This window comes from Aspergillus versicolor (genome assembly GCF_001890125.1).
Source record: "Aspergillus versicolor CBS 583.65 unplaced genomic scaffold ASPVEscaffold_2, whole genome shotgun sequence".
NCBI lineage: Eukaryota > Fungi > Ascomycota > Eurotiomycetes > Eurotiales > Aspergillaceae > Aspergillus > Aspergillus versicolor.
The window spans coordinates 3,507,546-3,526,065 of NW_024467525.1; the positions used below are offsets into that span (position 1 = coordinate 3,507,546).

At 50.3% G+C, this 18,520-nt stretch overlaps 5 protein-coding genes across 5 annotated transcripts; 3 read left to right on the top strand and 2 right to left on the bottom strand.

Annotated features, from left to right (window-relative positions):
• Positions 1 to 2,640: 2,640 nt before the first annotated feature.
• On the top strand, positions 2,641 to 4,882 carry ASPVEDRAFT_50681 (uncharacterized protein; the record flags this gene model as incomplete). The annotated part of the gene is made up of 2 exons (XM_040814348.1): positions 2,641 to 4,592; positions 4,864 to 4,882. 2 exons carry the CDS (start codon positions 2,641 to 2,643, stop codon positions 4,880 to 4,882), a joined length of 1,971 nt encoding a protein of 656 aa, XP_040664904.1.
• Positions 4,883 to 5,455: 573 nt separating this feature from the next.
• Positions 5,456 to 7,590, bottom strand: ASPVEDRAFT_123249 (proline--tRNA ligase; the record flags this gene model as incomplete). Its single annotated transcript, XM_040806061.1, has 3 exons — positions 5,456 to 6,959; positions 7,023 to 7,192; positions 7,243 to 7,590. The coding sequence occupies 3 exons, from the start codon at positions 7,588 to 7,590 to the stop codon at positions 5,456 to 5,458; spliced, it is 2,022 nt and encodes a 673-aa protein (XP_040664905.1).
• ASPVEDRAFT_38614 (chaperonin-containing T-complex alpha subunit TCP1) lies at positions 7,571 to 10,120 on the top strand. Its single transcript, XM_040811736.1, has 6 exons — positions 7,571 to 7,885; positions 7,955 to 8,002; positions 8,066 to 8,151; positions 8,202 to 8,306; positions 8,371 to 9,405; positions 9,455 to 10,120. Exons 1-6 carry the CDS (start codon positions 7,843 to 7,845, stop codon positions 9,836 to 9,838), a joined length of 1,701 nt encoding a protein of 566 aa, XP_040664906.1. The 5' UTR covers positions 7,571 to 7,842; the 3' UTR covers positions 9,839 to 10,120.
• A 4-nt stretch (positions 10,121 to 10,124) lies between these two features.
• On the bottom strand, positions 10,125 to 12,665 carry ASPVEDRAFT_38615 (WD40 repeat domain-containing protein). Its single transcript, XM_040811737.1, has 3 exons — positions 11,900 to 12,665; positions 11,737 to 11,847; positions 10,125 to 11,687 (listed from the first exon to the last, which is right to left on the bottom strand). Exons 1-3 carry the CDS (start codon positions 12,537 to 12,539, stop codon positions 10,294 to 10,296), a joined length of 2,145 nt encoding a protein of 714 aa, XP_040664907.1. The 5' UTR covers positions 12,540 to 12,665; the 3' UTR covers positions 10,125 to 10,293.
• Positions 12,666 to 12,893: 228 nt separating this feature from the next.
• On the top strand, positions 12,894 to 18,456 carry ASPVEDRAFT_80770 (putative rRNA biogenesis protein RRP5; the record flags this gene model as incomplete). The annotated part of the gene is made up of 3 exons (XM_040816927.1): positions 12,894 to 13,352; positions 13,408 to 17,853; positions 17,914 to 18,456. 3 exons carry the CDS (start codon positions 12,894 to 12,896, stop codon positions 18,454 to 18,456), a joined length of 5,448 nt encoding a protein of 1,815 aa, XP_040664908.1.
• Between the last annotated feature and the right edge of the window lie 64 nt (positions 18,457 to 18,520).

An 18,520-nucleotide genomic window follows, 5' to 3' on the forward strand; every position in this document is an offset into this window, starting at 1 on the left:
ATGCCACGGGTAAGAATCGCACGGTCGCTGAGCGGAAATCCTTCGCGCCTGAAGCTGTGAGAGCGGGCAAAGCGGCCGAATGAGCTGATCTATCACACTCGAACTAACCAATCACCGAATCAGGTCCTTTCGCCCCACAGCCAACGATAATAAAAGGATCCAGCATTGCGTTGGTGACGAGTTCCTTGGGGGTGGAAAACCTGGCTCTTGACACGAACGGAATAGCCAAGCTTGGAAGTTGGCGTTCGAGCGGGATAATGGCCGTTTTGTCGGCTAGTGTCTAGGCTCAATATTGACTTTCTTTGTGGACGGTTTTACTCCAGGTCTTGAGGCGTGTTGAGTTTGTGGTCAATAATACTAAGCTAGTAGTAGTATAGTACGTAGTATACGAGGCGATCAGGAGATGCACAGCCGGATTATCGGATCGAGCGCTGGCCAACTAGCCAGGAGGCTAAGTCTGAAATTGTCTCGACTATTCCGGTTGTTAAGTAGCGCATCGACGATGGCATTATCGTTCATAGGGCCCTAAATCTTGCAAATATGTCCTCTCTGTGTACCTGGATGACACCCATTCGACAGAAGGGTTCTTCTACTGGTACCATAAACCCATGATGTCAAACCGTCCGTGCTCCTGACCTTGTGAAACTGTCGCAGCTGTCAACGCTGTCAAAAGTGCATCAGGCAGCTAGCAGTTGATTTCCCGGGCGACTATTGACTGTTAGTCTCAGGGGGAGGGCCGACCCAGGGAGTTGTTGAACGGTCAATAGATCGCGGATACTTTCGCCCATTCCGGAAAGGATGCGCGGCTTTATAGACCTCGGGCGAAGCTAGATTCAGGAATAATTGGGAACATTTTGGGACTAATACTCCGTATCCGTCCTTGCAGGCAGCTTTCTATTTTTGCTGGGCTCAAGAGTGTTGGTTCAGGAGTTTGAAGCCACGCAAAAATGGGAGCTTCGAGTTTTGAGTATTCCATCTTTCAGGTCCTCGGCTCGAGTCGAGAGCCAGGCACGAGGGCAGTGTTTGATCGTCGCGAACCGCCGAAGCGACATGTTACCATCGCGCAACAGCTTCTCAAAGGGGCAGCTGATTCCCAAGTCCAGCTCGAGAGGATTTGACTCGCTGCACGAGATGAAGGCGGCGACGTGGTTAACCCAGCGCTGATTTTGACGATGGCTGCATAGTCTGACCCCGTGCATGTTTGCCCCTTGCAATCAGTATGTAGTGGGGAGAAACGCGAGGGATGATGAGGGAGGTCTGCAGTCTGCAGAGGGATGCTCAATGTTCAATAACAAAGGCTTCGAGAGGAGCTGTGCATATTCGATAGATCTCATATCGATCGATCGATTCAAACAAAGCGTAAACTCGACGAGCAGATACGATCGAACGAGTGGGATCAAGATTCGTGCTTTCACGAGTCGGTGTTTCAGTTTTTGGGATCTACTTCAAGGCAAGCCAGATTTAGTGCGATTTTCGCGAATGGGGCGGGAGCGGGAACCTATTATAGCACGGCCGGTTCCTGGCTCGCCCTGACATCTTCCTTTGGGTCTGTGACTGCCAGTGTAAGCCAACTTCGCCAAGTGAGCAGAGCTGGAGTGGGCAGCTCCGATAGGATGGGGGACGGAGAGGCAGCCGTCAAAAGAGGGCGCGGTTGATTTGGAGGCGACGATCGCCCCCATCTTGGTTTGTGCCTGGACTGTCTCGAAATTTGGCAGTGGGCTCATGTCTTTGTTTGCTTTTGGCCATTCCAAATTCCGTTTTGCTTTTTGCTTCTAATTAGGACCCCCGGCTTCGTTTGTTCGACCGCGTGTTGTCTCGGCGAACGAGCCGTGCAGAGGGAGCTGTGCCGGACTCTGCCACCAGAGCTGCAATTATTCACACTGTTAAGGTAGAGTGACTGTAGATCCAAATTCCAGGGCCTGCGACAGCTGTGACGACGACGACGACGATTGCGCCTACTGCCGACCTGTCACTGGGGCGAAGGGCCCAACCTGCATGAAGAATCCAGACGTTAGCGCACGTTCTCCAATTTTCCGCAGGCTTGACTTGCTGAGTCGGCTCAAAAGAGTCAAGACTCAGGCCCGAAAACCGGACGGGGGGCCAGAGAAACTGAGAAAGCAATCCAGCTCTCGAGCGCGTGCTCAAACTCTGCGTCGCCCTCTTCCGATTCGCGACCGCTGCCCCATCCATGGCAGCGCCGGTGGTCTGGGAAGAGATGGAGACCTGGACCACTTCTTAAGTTCTTAGTGCCTGTAGTCCCCCTGATCGAGAATTATTTCGTGTGATCTGCAAACCCCATAGCCTTCCACTTCCGGTTCTTCTTCCTGCCTTGCCTGCCCGTGGGCGCTGCTTTTCTTTTCTCTCCTCCTCCTCCTGCATGGCCTCGACCTTCGACCTCTTCTCAGCTTCAGCGTTCTGGCGGACTTTGACACCTTCGACGGCGCCCAGGGACGAAATGCTGTGAGCCGGGCCCGTCATTCTCTTGCTCTCTTTCTTCTACTATGACGGCTTAATCACACTCATTACGAAACGGCCCCGCCCTCTTTTCGATCAATAACAGCCGGACGTTTATTTCACGGACGGTGTGAGCTCCATTCGTTGCTCATTCTTCATTTACACACCACTGCGCACTGACCAAGTATGGTTGCCCTAAGGCGCTTCTTCCATGCGGAGAAGACGCCGTCAACCCCAGCTTCGGGGGATCGAGAATCCCAAACACAGAGCCCTCTTTCCCACGCCTCCAACGCTGCGTCTCCAGAATTGAGCGAGAATGAGCATTTTCAGAATATTGAGAGGCAGTTTGAGGTGTTGCATGATGAGCTGAAAGCACGCCCTTCGCACATCCCACTCGCCCGTGCTTCTAGTCGCCTCACGCCCAGGAATCCTCGGCATGTCGACCTTCTCGATGCTCTTTTCTCGGGCCATCGGTACCAGAAGCAGTCTCCCGGCGTAACGCCTCGCGCGACGACTGCGTCTCCGATAACTCCCTATAATGAGGACGTTGCTGAGCGTAACATGGTGCCATTTCTTCGGCCGCGCAATGGACGGAAACGAAATGCCTATTCCCGAATTATATCTGCTCTATATCAGGAGGATGTGGCAGATCGGAATATTTCTCAGAACAGAAGGAGGAGCCGCTCACTTTCTCGCAGCACTAGTCGACCCCGACTCACCACGAGTCGTTCCCAGCAGATGGACTTCCAATGTCAGGGAGATGAGACTAGAGGTCGTTCCCGTTCGATATCTAACGAAACCCAGCTTGTCAATTCAATCTCACAAGAAGCTCTGTATTCTGTTCCAAAATCTTTTCGAGATCAGGTGGTTGCCGACGGAAACGAATCAAGCGCTGCAGCATTGCGAACACAGAGGTCGGCTCCAACCGTGATGTCCGAGCAGGAGAATCTGTCAGAAGAACGTGTCTCGCCACATCTAGGTGTTCCCCCTGCCCATAAACAAGGGGGTTCTTGGACCAACACCCCTTTGCCGGACAGTCCAACATTACCCACGGCCACATATGTCAAAAGGAGCTCAAATGACAAGAAGACACGAAACTCACCTGCCACTACTACTTCTAGTCCGCGTTTGCCAAGCACTCCCAAAGATGTGCGGCCCCCAATGGCACGTCGAAAGAGCTCGAAAAAGAATATTTTGGATCTCTCCATCAACACCGAGTTGGCCGCTCGAGGAAGACCTAAGAAGATCACTCACAGAGCCATCCAACCCCCAACTCCCAGCACTCTTGACGGGAAGAAGAACCCCAGCATCGCAGAAATCATGAACAGCCCAGCACCCCTTGCAACTCCAACACAATCCCCGTTACCAAGCTCGAATAAAAAAGTAGCCGAGATAATGGATATGTTCCGCAAGGCATACACCTCAACACAGGCATTTACACCGCACCCGACATTTGAAACTCTTCAGGATGCAATTATTCGCGAGATCAATTCCCATGAGGCTTTTCAGAGGGTCCCTGTTCCTGACCAAGGCCCACCATTCACTCCTTCGCCCTCAGAGGAATCATTCGACCAGAGTGCAACTCCGCCGAAACCAATCGCCCTCAAAGATGGACAAAGACGGCGTCGCATGAGCTCCTTCAGCAAAAAGCACCAACGTGAGTCAGATACACACAAGAGTATCTCCACAAGTGTTCCGCTTAACACTGCCCTCGGGGACTCCGGCGCCCCCAGCCGACGACGGCACACCGACGCTCCACCTCCCTCTCCTGGGTTCTTCGACACCTTGATCCCGCAACATCCGAGCCACCCTGATAACTCAGTCACATACATGGACCTGCTACTGCGGTCTGAGAACTCAGGCGTGGCCAAGCGGAAGAGAACCTCTTCCGTAAATACCGGAAGGAGCCCTCACTCCGCGACCCCCTCTGTTCTCTACATGCGCGCTCAAACTGGCCCTTCCAACGAAGGCAATGTGGGCTTTGCTGATGATGACGGTGACTCGGACATCATCCATCTCCCCAGCATCAGTGGGATCCCGCAGGTCCAGATCCAAGGTGTCGATGAGAACAACGTGACCTATACCGCGGAGAACACGACGCCTCGAAATGCTTATCGGTTGATGAGCTGGCCGAGGAAGTCAAGCCGCAGTTTAAGTCTGCGAAGTACTTTTGCGAAGAACCGTACGACAAGTGAGCAGTCGGTTGCTTCTTATTAGCCCATTCATTACATATCCTTATACGACTCTGAAACGCACGAGGCCTTGTCACACCTCACACTACTCTACTCTTCTTCTCGTCCCTGTTTTATTACATCCATGACTTAAACGCAACAAGCTACTGGTGGCCGAGCCTACTATCTGATTCTTCTTATCTGTCTATTCACATATCGACCTACCTATTTGGAAAAGGACCAATCCTTTCATTTAGTTTCCTTGCTCTATTCCTTATTAGCATAAGCATTTTTCTTGTACTTCTCTCACTAAATCATCCCTTTTTTGGGGTTGCTTGGAAAGAATATTCCCTGTGGTCTGGTTGGCTTATCTGTACTATATCCATCTGCATTCGATGTAGGTCACTATATGTCTTGCATTAGGGTTCACATAGGACACTCGGAACTGCATACATTGTTACTATTTTATAACTGCCAAATGATTATGAATAAACTCGCATATGGATTTTATTTTATTTTGCCTTGGTTTCGTATGGCAATACGAACTAGACAAGCCGGATATATATATATATATACCAACTGTGATGTTCTTGATAGAGGGAAAGAGTAATAAATATGAGGGTTTAACATTCGCTACTACATACCCTAAAGCAGACTCCTAGGTAAATCCATAATCATAGCTAAGGTATCCGAATCGAATGAATATTAACCCGAAAATGCGACGCAATTCCAATTGCCAATAATGCCCGCCTAACAACCGAACTGCGCCAGCTCCCCTGCCCTCCCCTACATGATTTTTCTACACCTTCGTAAAAACCAAACCATTACCGTTATCGAAGCAAAAATAAAAATGGAAAAAAATGCTCGTGACGGTAATAGAGTGACGTTAGAGTCGTAATGAGTCGTTCGTGGAAGCCACGGAAATGGCGGAGGTGAAAAATGTTGTCTATCAGGGAGAAACGGCCCTGTAAATTTCTTGGTGAGTGGGTTGGGGTGCTTAGTAGGAACCTATAAGAGTGATTAATTAGCATTTGGAGACTTTTTAGGACCAATGGCCGTGGTGGAGAAAAGAACTTACGGCCAAACATGCACCATTTCTCGGCAAGTCGGGTACACTTAGGGTTGGTGCACTTTGTCTCGCCAGGGACAATGCCCTCGGGCTGCTCGAAGGGAATGCAAAGGGATTTGGCACCCATGCTTGGAGCCCGAGAGTCCTGGGCCTCACCAGAGTCCTCCTCCGCCTTGCGTGCGCTCATATCCTTGATCTGATCTTCACACTCTTCTGTCAAACAGTGGGGGATAATGCAGATGTTCTTGTCGTTAAGGGCTGGAGTGAATTCGTCCCAGTTGGTGATAAGCTTCCTGTGAGTGCGGTACTGATCGTCTGCACGCTTGTACATATCACTCTGGATTGTTTCAAGTAGAGCAGGGACGGCAGTCGACAGTTCAGGGATGGCGATGGTTCCCTTGCCGTCTTTGCCTGGGACGTCACGACGAGCAGTAGTGACAAAGTTGCCCGCGGACTCTCCAGGGCCGAACTCAATACGCAGAGGGACACCACGGAGTTCCCACTCGTTGAACTTCCAGCCAGGAGAGTATCCCTCGCGCTTGTCGCTAGTGGCGCGGACACCGGCATCAGTGAGAGTATCGACAAGCTTATCCACTTCAGCGTACAACTTGGCACGGTCCTCTTCACTAAGCTTGGCGGTGATACCGACAGGGATAACAACAGTCTGGGTCTCAGCAACACGAGGAGGAAGAACCAAGCCATTGTTATCACTGTGGATCATGACCATAACACCAAGGGTACGAGTCGACAGACCCCAAGAGTTCTGCCAAACGTGGAGGTGAGGCTTCTTCTCATCGCCTTTAACTGAAGGGTCCTCAACAGTGATGCCGAACATCTTGCTGAAGTTCTGGCCCAGACCGTGGGAAGTACCGCCCTGAATACCGCGACCCGTAGCAGGAATATATCCTTCAACAGTGGTAGTGTAGAGACCACCCGCGAACTTCTCCTTCTCAGTCTTCTGACCCTTGACGACCGGAACAGCCAGAAGTTCCTCATAGATTTGCGCATAGAGATCAAGGATATGCAGAACCTCCTCGCGAGAGCCCTCTTCAGTAAGATGCGCCGTGTGTCCCTCCTGCCACAAGAACTCCCGAGTTCTAAGGAACGGCTGGGGATGCTTGAACTCCCACCGAACGACCGAGTTCCACTGGTTTAGCCTGAGAGGCAGGTCACGGTGACTCCGGATCCATTTGGCGTAGTAAGGGTACATGACAGTTTCGGAAGTGGGGCGAATCGCAATCTTCTTCTCGAGAGGGGTTGAGCCACTGATGCAGAAAATATATGGTTAGTATGACTGTCAATCGAAGGAAACAGGGGTCATTCCATACGCATGAGTCACCCAAGCCACCTCAGCCGCGAAACCCTCAATGTGGTCCTTCTCTCTTTGAAGAACATCCTCAGAAACAAAAAGAGGAAAAGAACAGTTCTTGACGCCAATCTTCTTGATACGCACATTGAACCATTGTTGAATCTCCTCCCAGATACTATATGAGGCAGGCTAGCAGTTATCAGCGAAGAACTATTTGATATAGGTTAAACAATTCTCACCTTTAGGATATAACAGCCAGAGACGTCGTAGTAGTCGAGCATATCACCCTTTGTGAGGACTTGTTGATACCAGTCGGGGAAGTCCTCGTCCTTGCCAACATCAATACCAATCAAAGCCTTATCGGGGTTTGCTTTCGGTCCCTTTCCAGCGCCCTTCTGGCCCTTATCAGACTTTCCGGCCTTCGCAGCCTTCTCAGCCTTCTTAGCAGCCATCTCGGCTTGTTTGGCAGCCTTCTTTGCGGCATTCTTCGAAACATCTGCCTGAGCGGCCTCCCCAGCGGGGTTCTGGGTGCGGTCAGGCAAATTTTGAGTGGCACCCGCGATGTCGGCAGGGGCTTGGCTGGCCATTTTAGTTAAGACCTTATCGAGACCTGAAGAGTCAACCAGGAAGGGAAATCCGAAGAAGAACAGAGGCAATGACTTGGGGTTCCTGAGTCGGGGAAACTTGAGTCACCAGGCAAAGTGGGATGAAATATTGGTACACCGCCCGAGCGCACCGGCAGAACTTTTACCTAGTGGGAGCACCATGGTCCATTGTGCATGAACCTCCCAGCAGCTGTCGGAGCTTTTGACATTCGCTCACACAGCATCTGAAGTAAAATGGCTGGAATTTTTGAAGCCCCGCGGAATGCGGACACTCTCTGTGCGTTCTCTTCCCCCCCCATTGAAAAAAACACCCCGTTTCCCCGCTCAAACTAACCAAACCACACAGTCCTGGGAGGCCAGAAAATCACAGGTGCCGATGTTCGAGACCAGTGCGGTATGTCGAGTCGAAATTCGCGTTGTATTATCCTATTCTATTGCGAGGCCTGACAAAATTTAGTTCTGGCGACACAGGCGATTGCAAATGTGGTCAAGAGTTCGTTTGGCCCCTCGGGCTTGGACAAGATGATGGTCGACGATATTGGTGTACGCCGCTTAACCCCGCGACTTTTGGGTATTGTACTGACAAATCCTAGGATGTCACGGTTACAAATGATGGAGCTACTATCTTGGGTCTGTTAGATATTGAACATCCTGCTGGTAAAATTCTTGTGGACTTGGCCCAGCAACAGGATAGGGAGGTGTGTTCTACCCCTCCGCCCACACTCAGCTACATCATAGTACATTTACTGATATTAAATCTAGGTCGGAGATGGTACTACTTCCGTCGTCCTCATCGCCGCAGAACTTCTCCGCCGAGCCAATGAATTGATGAAGAACCGCATTCACCCCACAACCATCATTAATGGGTACAGGCTTGCACTTCGGGAGGCCGTGAAATATATGAACGAGAACATTGCCACGAAAGTTGATAACCTCGGAAAAGATAGCTTGGTTAGCATTGCCAAAACGTCCATGTCTAGCAAGATCATTGGTGCCGATGCCGATTTCTTTGCGAACTTGGTCGTCGATGCGATGCTGTTGGTGAAGACAACAAACCAGAAAAACGAGGTCAAATATCCAGTCAAGGCAGTGAACCTTCTAAAAGCTCATGGAAAAAGTGGGACCGAGTCGGTTCTCGTCAACGGCTATGCTCTCAACTGTACCGTTGCTTCCCAGGCTATGAAGACTCGGATAACGGACGCAAAGATTGCCTGTCTCGATATGAACCTACAAAAGGAGAGAATGAAGCTTGGAGTTCAGATCACAGTCGAAGATCCCGATCAGCTGGAGAAGATTCGTGAGAGGGAATCCGGAATTGTCATCGAGCGCGTAGAGAAGATTCTCAAATCCGGGGCTAACGTTGTCTTCACCACCAAGGGTATTGACGATATGGTTCTCAAGCTCTTTGTTGAGAAGGGTGCTATGGCCGTCCGACGATGCAAGAAGGAGGACTTGAGACGAATTGCCAAGGCCACCGGAGCTACTTTGGTGAGCTCCCTCTCCGACCTAAATGGCGATGAGAAATTTGAGGCCTCGTCCCTGGGCCACGCAGATGAGGTTGTGCAGGATCGGATATCCGACGACGAGTGTATCCTCATTAAGGGTACAAAGGTCCACACTTCAGCGTCCATCATCTTGCGAGGACCCAATGATTTCAGTCTTGATGAGATGGAGCGTTCAGTTCACGACTCTCTCTGCGCAGTCAAGCGAACCTTGGAGAGTGGTAGCATCGTCCCAGGAGGTGGTGCCGTTGAGACGGCTCTTCACATGTATCTTGAAGAGTTTGCCGTCACAGTGGTATGTACAATTCTCTCACTGTTTGCTCCACCTTCTAACATTATCACAGGGCTCCCGTGAGCAACTGGCCATTGGCGAATTTGCCCAATCTCTCCTTGTTGTTCCCAAGACCCTAGCCGTCAACGCAGCGAAAGACTCTTCCGAGCTCGTTGCTCAACTCCGCAAGAGACACGCCGTATCCCAGCGTGTCCAGGAAGGAGAGGCCAACGAGAAAGAGAAGGCCGTTGCTAAGAAGAAGGAGTACCGCAACTACGGCCTCGACTTGGCAAAGGGCCGTGTTCACGACTGCCTCAAGGCTGGTGTTTTGGAGCCGAGCATGGGTAAGCTCAAGCAGCTCAAGAGTGCTGTTGAGGCTTGTATTGCCATTATGCGCATTGATACTATGATCAAACTGGACCCCGAACGCAAGGAGGATGATGGACACGGTCACTAAGGGCTACCTTGGATGTGAGATCTTCCTGTCCTGTACGGCATTTAGACAAAAAGTATAATAAGATCTTAGTACCTAGTATATGAATCTATTTTGACGCCGATACCTCCAGACTTCTCAAATCTGGTGACATACCATGGTCTGGTTCAGGTATAACAGAGGCCATTATGGATACGATGCTTCTCAGTCAATTAGTAGTGTGGTTAGATTTGTTTGCTCATATGCAGACGCACTGGTCTATTCAAAGTAGCCGCTAGAAAAATGATGATTGCGGTGCAGGCCCTCTTAAAAAAAAAAAAAAAAAACAAAAAAACTCATTAAACACTCGCTAAACAAAAAACACCGATATGTCTTCAACGCCGGAAATGCTCGCAATGGAGAACAGACAAAACCATGACCACAACAAATGCATAGCAAACAGGGGCAAACGCAACATGATGAAGGATTGTATTCAAGAATCATTCGTCTTCGTCTTCGTAAGAGTCTTTCGTGTCTGCCCAGCCGCATCTCCATCTGCGACCCTCGGTCTCCCCCCCTGCTCGTAGGTCTCTTGCTTCAGGGCCCTCGCGCCAGCATCTAGCGCTGTAATCGTCGCTTACGGTGATAAGCTCACCATCAACGGTCCACGACACGCCGGAGACCTCCTTTTTGTGGCCTTCAATTAATGGTGTACCAGCCTGGTAGATCGGGACCATGTCTTCTAGACGGGCAGATGGTCCAATCCCCGAGTTAGTACGGCGCAGACCAGAGCGAGTGGATAATGATGGTGTTCTGGGTGGTTGGTCAAGCTGGTCGGTTTGTTGTTGTGTAGAAGGATCAAGAAATTTTTCGTCGGTGGGAAATATGACAGGACAAGGCTCGCCGCTCCCAACTGCCAGCATCTCTGGCTTGTCACCAACGGCCTTCCGAACACCAAGCTTAACATAGAACGAGGAAACCCGTAAACGAGGGTGACGGAAGCCGTATAGTGGCCCAAGGCCGTTTTTATCAGATCCACCCGAACGTCGTGGACGGATATTGTTTAATGAGAGCTCAGGAGCATGACCAAGGACCAGGTGGGAAGTGGAGTATGCATATACTGTTCCGTCCCGGCAAAGCGAATATAGTCGTGACCCATCGCCACCCAGTGTCATAGAAGTGACACCAAACCGGCGGTATTTGATATGGCTATCCGGTTCTTTGGTTGTGGACAGTGGAAGAGCAGGGCGGCCGCGACGATTACTGTGTGCGGTGCGTAGATCCCATAGCCGGACGCAAGCATTGGCTTCAGATGCGGTGACGAAGAGATTTTCACGGCCAGGTGGGAGAAATGCAAGTGAAGTTACCGTGATATCCGAACGAGCCACCTGAGCTTCCGCTTTCTCAGGGTTCATTATTTGAGGCATCCAAGCGTGGGCACCGTGGACAGTGTTTAATACTTGTGGATAGGTCATCTTGGAGGAAAGGGCGGGATTGAGTTCAGATTCGGATTCCAGAGAACACTGAACCTGTAGAGAAGGTTTCTCAAAACCCTTACAGCGCAGATCCCAAACATTAACATTCCCATCACGGCTACAAGTCGCAAGAACTTTATTGTTTGCAGCTGGCTGAAACTTGACTTGCTTCAGTGACGAAACATGGTTGGACAAGCAGTACACAGGCTTTTGTGTGGCCATGTCAATGACGATGGCAGTTTGATCACCCGAAGCAGTTGCTAGTAACATATCATCAGACGAGAAATCCATGTCCATAATGGCGTTGGCGTGCGGGCGAAATGTAAGATATGCTTTCGAGAAGCCGACTTTATCGTTCCTCGCTGAATCTAGCAACCGAATGCCACCTTCTTCGTCCCCAACGGCAACAAGTGTATTGGCTACATAAACGATTAGTAAAATCGACCACAATGTGGGTTCTTGACATACTGTTGCATGCTGCTGTGCAAAATGGGAGCGCAAGACGATCGCCTGACGAGCTTGTACAGGCATGACTATCTTCAGGGCGGGAGTAGAAAGTCGATGTCAAATCTTGCCAGCCTAGAGTATGGTAAGAAAATGGCAGACGAGACTATAGTAGACGGTTACAAACCAGCGCCGGAATTTGCTCGCATTGTCATTCGATTGGCTCGATTCCCCAAGACACTGCGCATAAATAGAGCTCCAGAAGTTTGCAAAGCCTTAGATCGACGAACAGGAGAGACCTTGAGTGAGGTTTTCGTAGGCGGCGCCGGTTCATCTTCGTTGACCTTTCCGCCGGGGATCTTGATGTCCTTCACCGGGACCGGGACCTCTTCGTCGTCTTCGATCAAGTCACGAACACGAACCTTGCGTATGGGTGACGATTGAAGAGGAGATCCAATGGAGGAAAACGAAAGTTTGCGTTTCTTGCTCGGCGTTCGCATAATATCTGTAGGTTCGGGTTTGCTCATAGCAGCCTTCAATGTCCTCGTAAAAGCAGGACCCAGGCGATTGACCGCCGGTGAGCTGAGCGCCATGAGGGCCTGGCGACTGGTCCTGACACCATTTCCAAGGCTCCCACTGTCCTGCAACGAACGAGGAGTGAAGAATCTCCTGAAGGATCGAGGAGTAACTGGCGGAGGCTTCTTGGGCTTGCGGCGTAACCCAGCATCGGAGGCTATTGAGGGCGGAGAAGAAGGGATTTCCTGGGATGGCGAGCAGAAGATGGGCTCGGATCGTGGTACCTCGGGGAGATCATGACTGCGAGTCATTGTGTCCCATGAAAAAAATAAACATACAGTGACATTCTACATGAGCAAGCAAGAGAAAACGAAAGCTCAGTTGGACTGGAGGGATTGAGGCATGGTGGAGCTGAGAATCCACCAGCAATGTTCACGTCGCGGGCAACAGGGAAAACCGAACAGGCACGCAGCGCGTTTCGTGACTCGTGACGCGGAAATGGTCACGTGATACAACAAACCACTTTAACTGAAAATGGGTCCATACATCGCAGGCGGTCGGTTTCTGCCGCAGCCTGCGGGAAAAAAAGATAAAATTTCTTAGAACGGAAAGACATTTTCTAGAATTCAGAGTGAGAGCTTGCGCGCTTTCATTCATTCCGGAAAATGGCTCCCATCAAGCGCAAGGGGAATGCCCCAGAGGATGTTTCTGCCCGTAACCCTCAGAAACGTGTGCGCGTGGGCACTGAAGAGCGCAAGAAAGAGGGCAAGAACCTTTTGTCCGCCGACTCTGCGCCGAAAGCTTCTGAGCTCACAGTCGTGCGAGACGACGAGCCCTCCTTTCCTCGTGGTGGCGGAAGTGTCTTGACACCACTTGAACGAAAACAAATTCATATAAAAGCGACAAAGGATGTTCTCTTCGAGCAAAAGAGCGGTGGTTCCAAGAAGCCTTCTAAAGGACTCGACGATGGATTCGAGGATGATACAGATATGGAAGACGCAGACGAGGAGAACGAGACAGCTCCCTCCAAGAAATCCCAAAAGCCAAAGGGCAAAGGCAAGAAAGATGCGAAAAAGGATAAGCGTGAGAAGCAGGGTGTGAAGATTGAAGGCTTAAGCTTCAAGGTATAGCTCATTCCTTCATAGTTAATTTATGTTGCCCATTCACTAATGCAATCAGCGTCTGGTACCGGGGGCCCTCATTCTAGGGCAAGTATCAAGCATAAATGCCCACAACATTGGGCTTTCACTCCCAAACAACCTGACCGGTTACGTCCCTTTGACCGCCGTGTCGAAGACGCTCGAAAACAAAATTGAAAAGATGTTAGAGGAGGAGGAGGGACAGAACTCAGACGATGAGGATTTCGACTTGAAGGATTATTTCTATCTGGGTCAGTATCTGCGAACCTACGTCGTATCAGTTGGAAATAAATCGGCCGACGCCAGTTCAAAGAGCAAGAGGCGCATCGAACTCTCAATCGACCCAAGGTCAGCGAACACCGGCCTTCAAAAAACAGATATTGTCGTCAACACTGCTGTTCAAGCGTCTGTTGCGAGTATAGAAGATCATGGTATGGTCATGGACCTAGGTATTGAGGGATCTGATGTCAAAGGATTCATGTCATCAAAAGAGATTGACCCCAAAACGGACTATTCTACCACCAAGGAAGGTTCCGTCTTCCTGTGCATGGTCACTGGTCAAAACGCTAGTGGTAATGTGGTCAAACTGTCCGCCAACCTCCAATCTTCCGGGTCGATCAAAAAGTCCCATTTCCTTAGTGTGGCGCCTACCATCAGCTCTTTTGTTCCGGGTGCTGCGGCGGAAATTCTTCTCACCGATGTATCCTCAACAGGAATGATTGGGAAAATAATGGGAATGTTGGACACTACCGTGGATTTGGTGCACTCTGGTGGCGCAACAGGGAAAACGGACTTGACGAAAAAGTATCACAACGGTGCTAAGATCAAGGGCCGTATATCATGCACGTTCCCTGGATCGGAGCCCTACAAAATTGGTTTCTCAATGCTCGACCACGTTCAAAAATTCACAACTGAGGGCCATGGCCCCAATTCCTCTGATGATGCTCCTGGAATCTCTGCCGTGATACCGGAGGCTACCATTGTGAATGTAGATCCAGGCCTTGGTGTGTACGTCCAAATTGGATCCACGAAGCATATGGGATTTGTCCATGTTTCAAGACTAGCAGATGGGCAGGTCGAAACGATTTCTTCCGATCATGGCCCCTTCAGAACAGGCACCACTCACGAGGCGAGGGTTGTTGGATATAGCGCTATTGATAACCTCTACTCACTTTCTTTCGAGAGAAAGGTTATTGACCAACCCTTCTTTCGTCTAGAGGATGTCACCCTTGGTGCAGTTGTCAAAGTAAATATAACTAAGGTTCTGGTTGGAGAATCCGGAGTCACTGGCCTGATTGTTTCTCTAACCGACGGTATAACGGGGTTCATCCCAGCGGTGCACTTTGCAGATACGCGCTTACAGTTCCCCGAAAAGAAATTTCGAGAGAATGCCACAATCACAGCAAGAGTCTTATCAGTTAACCTCGAGAAGCGTGAAGTCCGTTTGACTTTGAAAAAGAGTCTCCTGAATAGCGAAGCTGCCGTTTGGAAAGACTACCGAGACATACTCCCCGGCTCTCAGTCCCCGGGAACCATTGTCAATATCTTGCCTAATGGTGCCGTGGTTCAATTTTACGGTTCAATCCGCGGCTGGCTTTCCGTATCGGAAATGAGCGAGGCTTATATCAAGGACCCTTCCCAACACTTTAAACTCGGCCAAGTCGTCAATGTGCATGCATTGAACGTCGACGCCTCTCAGGAGAAGCTTTCTGTGTCTTGTAGAGACCCATCATCCCTTGCTGAAGGTTACCGCACGGCATTTGAAACTATCCGTCCTGGCCAGTCTGTCACTGGAACTGTCTTTGAAAAGTCCGACGATTATGTGCTCCTAAAGTTGGATGATCTCGGCGGACTCGTGGCTCGATTGAGCGTGGATCAGATTGCGGACGGATCTACTTCCAAACGGGCCTCGACTCTATCCAAGGTCCGAGTGGGACAGAAGCTTAACGAGCTTGTTGTCCTTGATATCCACCGTGCCCATCGCCTCATTCATGTGACGAGTCGAGCAAGCCTTAAGAAGGCTACCAAGCAAGGGAAAATGCCGAGCACATTCGAAGAGCTTCAGGAAGGCTCTGAAATAACAGGTTTCATCAGAAACATTACGTCTACTGGCCTTTTCGTGCAATTCCTCGGTGGACTTATTGGCCTTGTTCCGAAACGGCTTATTGGACCGGATGTAGACAAGCCTGCTTTTGACAAAACTAACTTCCAGGTGGTGTCTGCGACAATTCACTCTCTTGATACTGATTTCCGGCGCTTCATTTTGAGCATGGATCCTTCGGAGGCGACGCATGCTGGTCTAAAGGAGCGGTCCACAAAAGAAGGGAAGAAATCCGCAAAGGAGTCAGCAGCTGCTGGCGATGAGTCTCTCGTCGAACCCATTGATGGGAGCTTAAAGAGCAAGTCTGATATAACCGTCGGCCGTGTTTTGAAGTGCAAGATCAATTCGGTCAAGGGGACCCAGATCAATGTCAAGCTTGCCGATAATGTTCAAGGTCGGATAGATATCTCCGAGGTGTTTGACAAATGGGAAGACATTGAAAACAAAAAACAACCTTTAAATAAGTTCCGCCCCGGACAGGTCGTGACGGCAAAGGTTCTTGGTATGCATGATGCTCGCAGTTACACCTTCCTACCCATCAGCCACCGCACCGGAAAATTCCACGTCTACGAACTCTCCATGAAGCCTCGGTTTGTCAAGGCAGATAACGCTGCGCCCTTGACCATTGAGCAAGTGCAGGCTGGTTCGTCATCTTTTGGATTCGTCAATAACATCGGTAGCGACTTCTTTTGGGTCAGTCTATCGCCCAATGTCCGTGGAAGGTTGCGGTTCGTTGATGCGTCTGACGACCTCTCCCTCCTTGCGAATATTCAAAAACAATTCCCGATTGGATGTGCTTTGAAGTTCCATGTGACTGCGGTCGACGCTGCGAAGGGCCACATTGATCTCTCAGCGAAGGAAGGGTCTGATAGCATCACAATTGACGACCTGTCCGTTGGCATGATTTTGCCTACTAGGGTGACGAAGGTTACCGAAAAACAAGTCCTCATGCAACTCAACAACTCATTAGTTGGCGCTGTTGAATTGATCGACTTGGCGGACGACTTCTCAAAGGCTGATCCAAATACCTATCAGAAGAACGAGGTCGTCCGTTCATGTGTCACTGGTGTAGACAAGGCCAACCGGAAGATTTATCTCTCCTTACGACCATCGAAGGTGCTGAGCTCTTCCCTTCCTGTTCAAGACCCGGAATTCACTTCCATGAAGCAGATAGGGGTCAATGATATTATTCGCGGTTTCGTGCGTCGTGTTACTGATGGAGGACTTTTCGTGACTGTCGGCCATGACCTTGCAGCCTTTGTTAGGATTTCCGATCTCTCCGACTCGTACCTTAAGGAGTGGAAAGACTCGTTCCAGGTTGGCCAGTTGGTCAAAGGCCGAGTCACCGTCGTTGACCCGGAGCAGAAAAAGCTCCAGATCAGTTTAAAGAACTCTGTTCTTGATCCAAACTACAAGGCCCCGGTCACACTTCACGACCTCAAGCCCGGCCAAGTTGTCACTGGCAAAGTGCGTAAGGTTGAGCAGTTTGGTGCGTTCATCGTTATTGATGGTTCGTCTAATGTTAGCGGACTTTGCCACCGCACCGAAATGGCGGATAACCGCGTGGAAGACGCCAGGACTTTGTATGATGAAGGGGATGTTGTCAAAGCAAAGGTTCTCAAGGTCGACCGTGACCAGGGAAAGATCTCTTTTGGATTGAAGGCCTCCTATTTCGACGATGCAGAAGATGAGAGCAGTGGCGATGAGGATGACGAATCTGAAGGGGTTAGTCTCGACAGCCTTGACGGCGGTGCCGACATCCAAGGGCTTGACGACAGCGAAGATAATGACAGTGACGCTTCAATGGGTGGAGTTGATCTTGGCGACGAGAGTGAAAGTGAAGGCGAGAGTGAAGACGGCTCGGAAGATAGTGATGGCGAACCCACAAAAGGGACTCGACAGGGCGGCCTTGGTGCCTTTGGGTTTGATTGGAATGGCAACGCGCAAGATGAAGACGAGGATATGCGATCTGATTCTGACGAGAACAGGGCGCCACAGAAGAAGAAGAAGCATCGCAAGCCAGAGATCCAAGTTGATCGTACTGGGGAGCTTGATGCTAATGGGCCACAGTCGATTGCAGACTACGAACGACTCTTGCTTGGTGAACCTGACTCTTCCTTGCTTTGGCTGCAATACATGGCTTTCCAACTGGAGTTGGGTGAAGTCGACAAGGCCAGAGAAATCGCCGAACGTGCTCTTCGTACCATTACCATTGGCCAAGATACCGAGAAGCTCAATATTTGGGTTGCTATGCTCAACTTGGAGAACACGTATGGCGATGATGACTCCTTGGAAGATGTGTTCAAGCGTGCTTGCCAATACAACGACACGCAGGAAATCTATGAACGCTTGACGAGCATCTACATCCAGTCGGGCAAAAACGAGGTAAGTTTGCCGCTCAGTATCGCCAAACGTTCGAAGCAGACACTAATAAACCAACAACAGAAAGCAGACGATCTCTTCCGAACTGCCCTCAAGAAGAAGGTCTTCCCATCCTCTCCCAAGTTTTTTATCAACTACGCCACTTTCCTATATGATACCATGGCTGCCCCCGATCGCGGACGTGGCCTACTCTCTCGAGCCCTCCAATCCCTCCCCTCCCACACCCACGTTGAAACGACATCCAAATTTGCACAGCTCGAATTCCGCTCTCCGAACGGTGACGTTGAACGTGGTCGCACCGTATTCGAAGGCCTTCTCTCATCTTTCCCTAAGCGTGTTGATCTTTGGAACGTCCTTTTGGACCTGGAAATCAAGAATGGCGACGCAGAGCAGGTCCGCCGCTTGTTTGAGCGCGTTCTTGGAATCAGGGACACAAAGAAGAGCACCGGCTTGGTTATCGAGGAGGGTAAGAAGGTTAAACCTAAGCAGGCTCGCTTCTTCTTCAAGAAGTGGCTTGAGTTTGAGGAGAAGAAGGGTGACGAGAAGACGGTTGAAGAAACGAAGGCTAAGGCAGCGGAGTATGTCAAGTCTCTGCAGCAGGAATGAACGTCTACGTAATTTGGGATCATTCTTATTGTTCTTTGTGATGATTACGGTGTTTAATTGGGTT

Bases quoted from the DNA above. Each gene is read 5' to 3' on its own strand.
- ASPVEDRAFT_38614 (XM_040811736.1), top strand. From the start codon at position 7,843: ATGGCTGGAATTTTTGAAGCCCCGCGGAATGCGGACACTCTCT. The intron at 8,152-8,201 runs GTACGCCGCTTA...GACAAATCCTAG, and splicing joins TGATGGTCGACGATATTGGT to GATGTCACGGTTACAAATGA. The intron at 8,307-8,370 runs GTGTGTTCTACC...TATTAAATCTAG, and splicing joins CCCAGCAACAGGATAGGGAG to GTCGGAGATGGTACTACTTC.
- ASPVEDRAFT_38615 (XM_040811737.1), bottom strand. From the start codon at position 12,539: ATGACTCGCAGTCATGATCTCCCCGAGGTACCACGATCCGAGCCCATC. The intron at 11,848-11,899 runs GTTTGTAACCGT...ACCATACTCTAG, and splicing joins GCGAGCAAATTCCGGCGCTG to GCTGGCAAGATTTGACATCG. The intron at 11,688-11,736 runs GTATGTCAAGAA...TCGTTTATGTAG, and splicing joins TTGCACAGCAGCATGCAACA to CCAATACACTTGTTGCCGTT.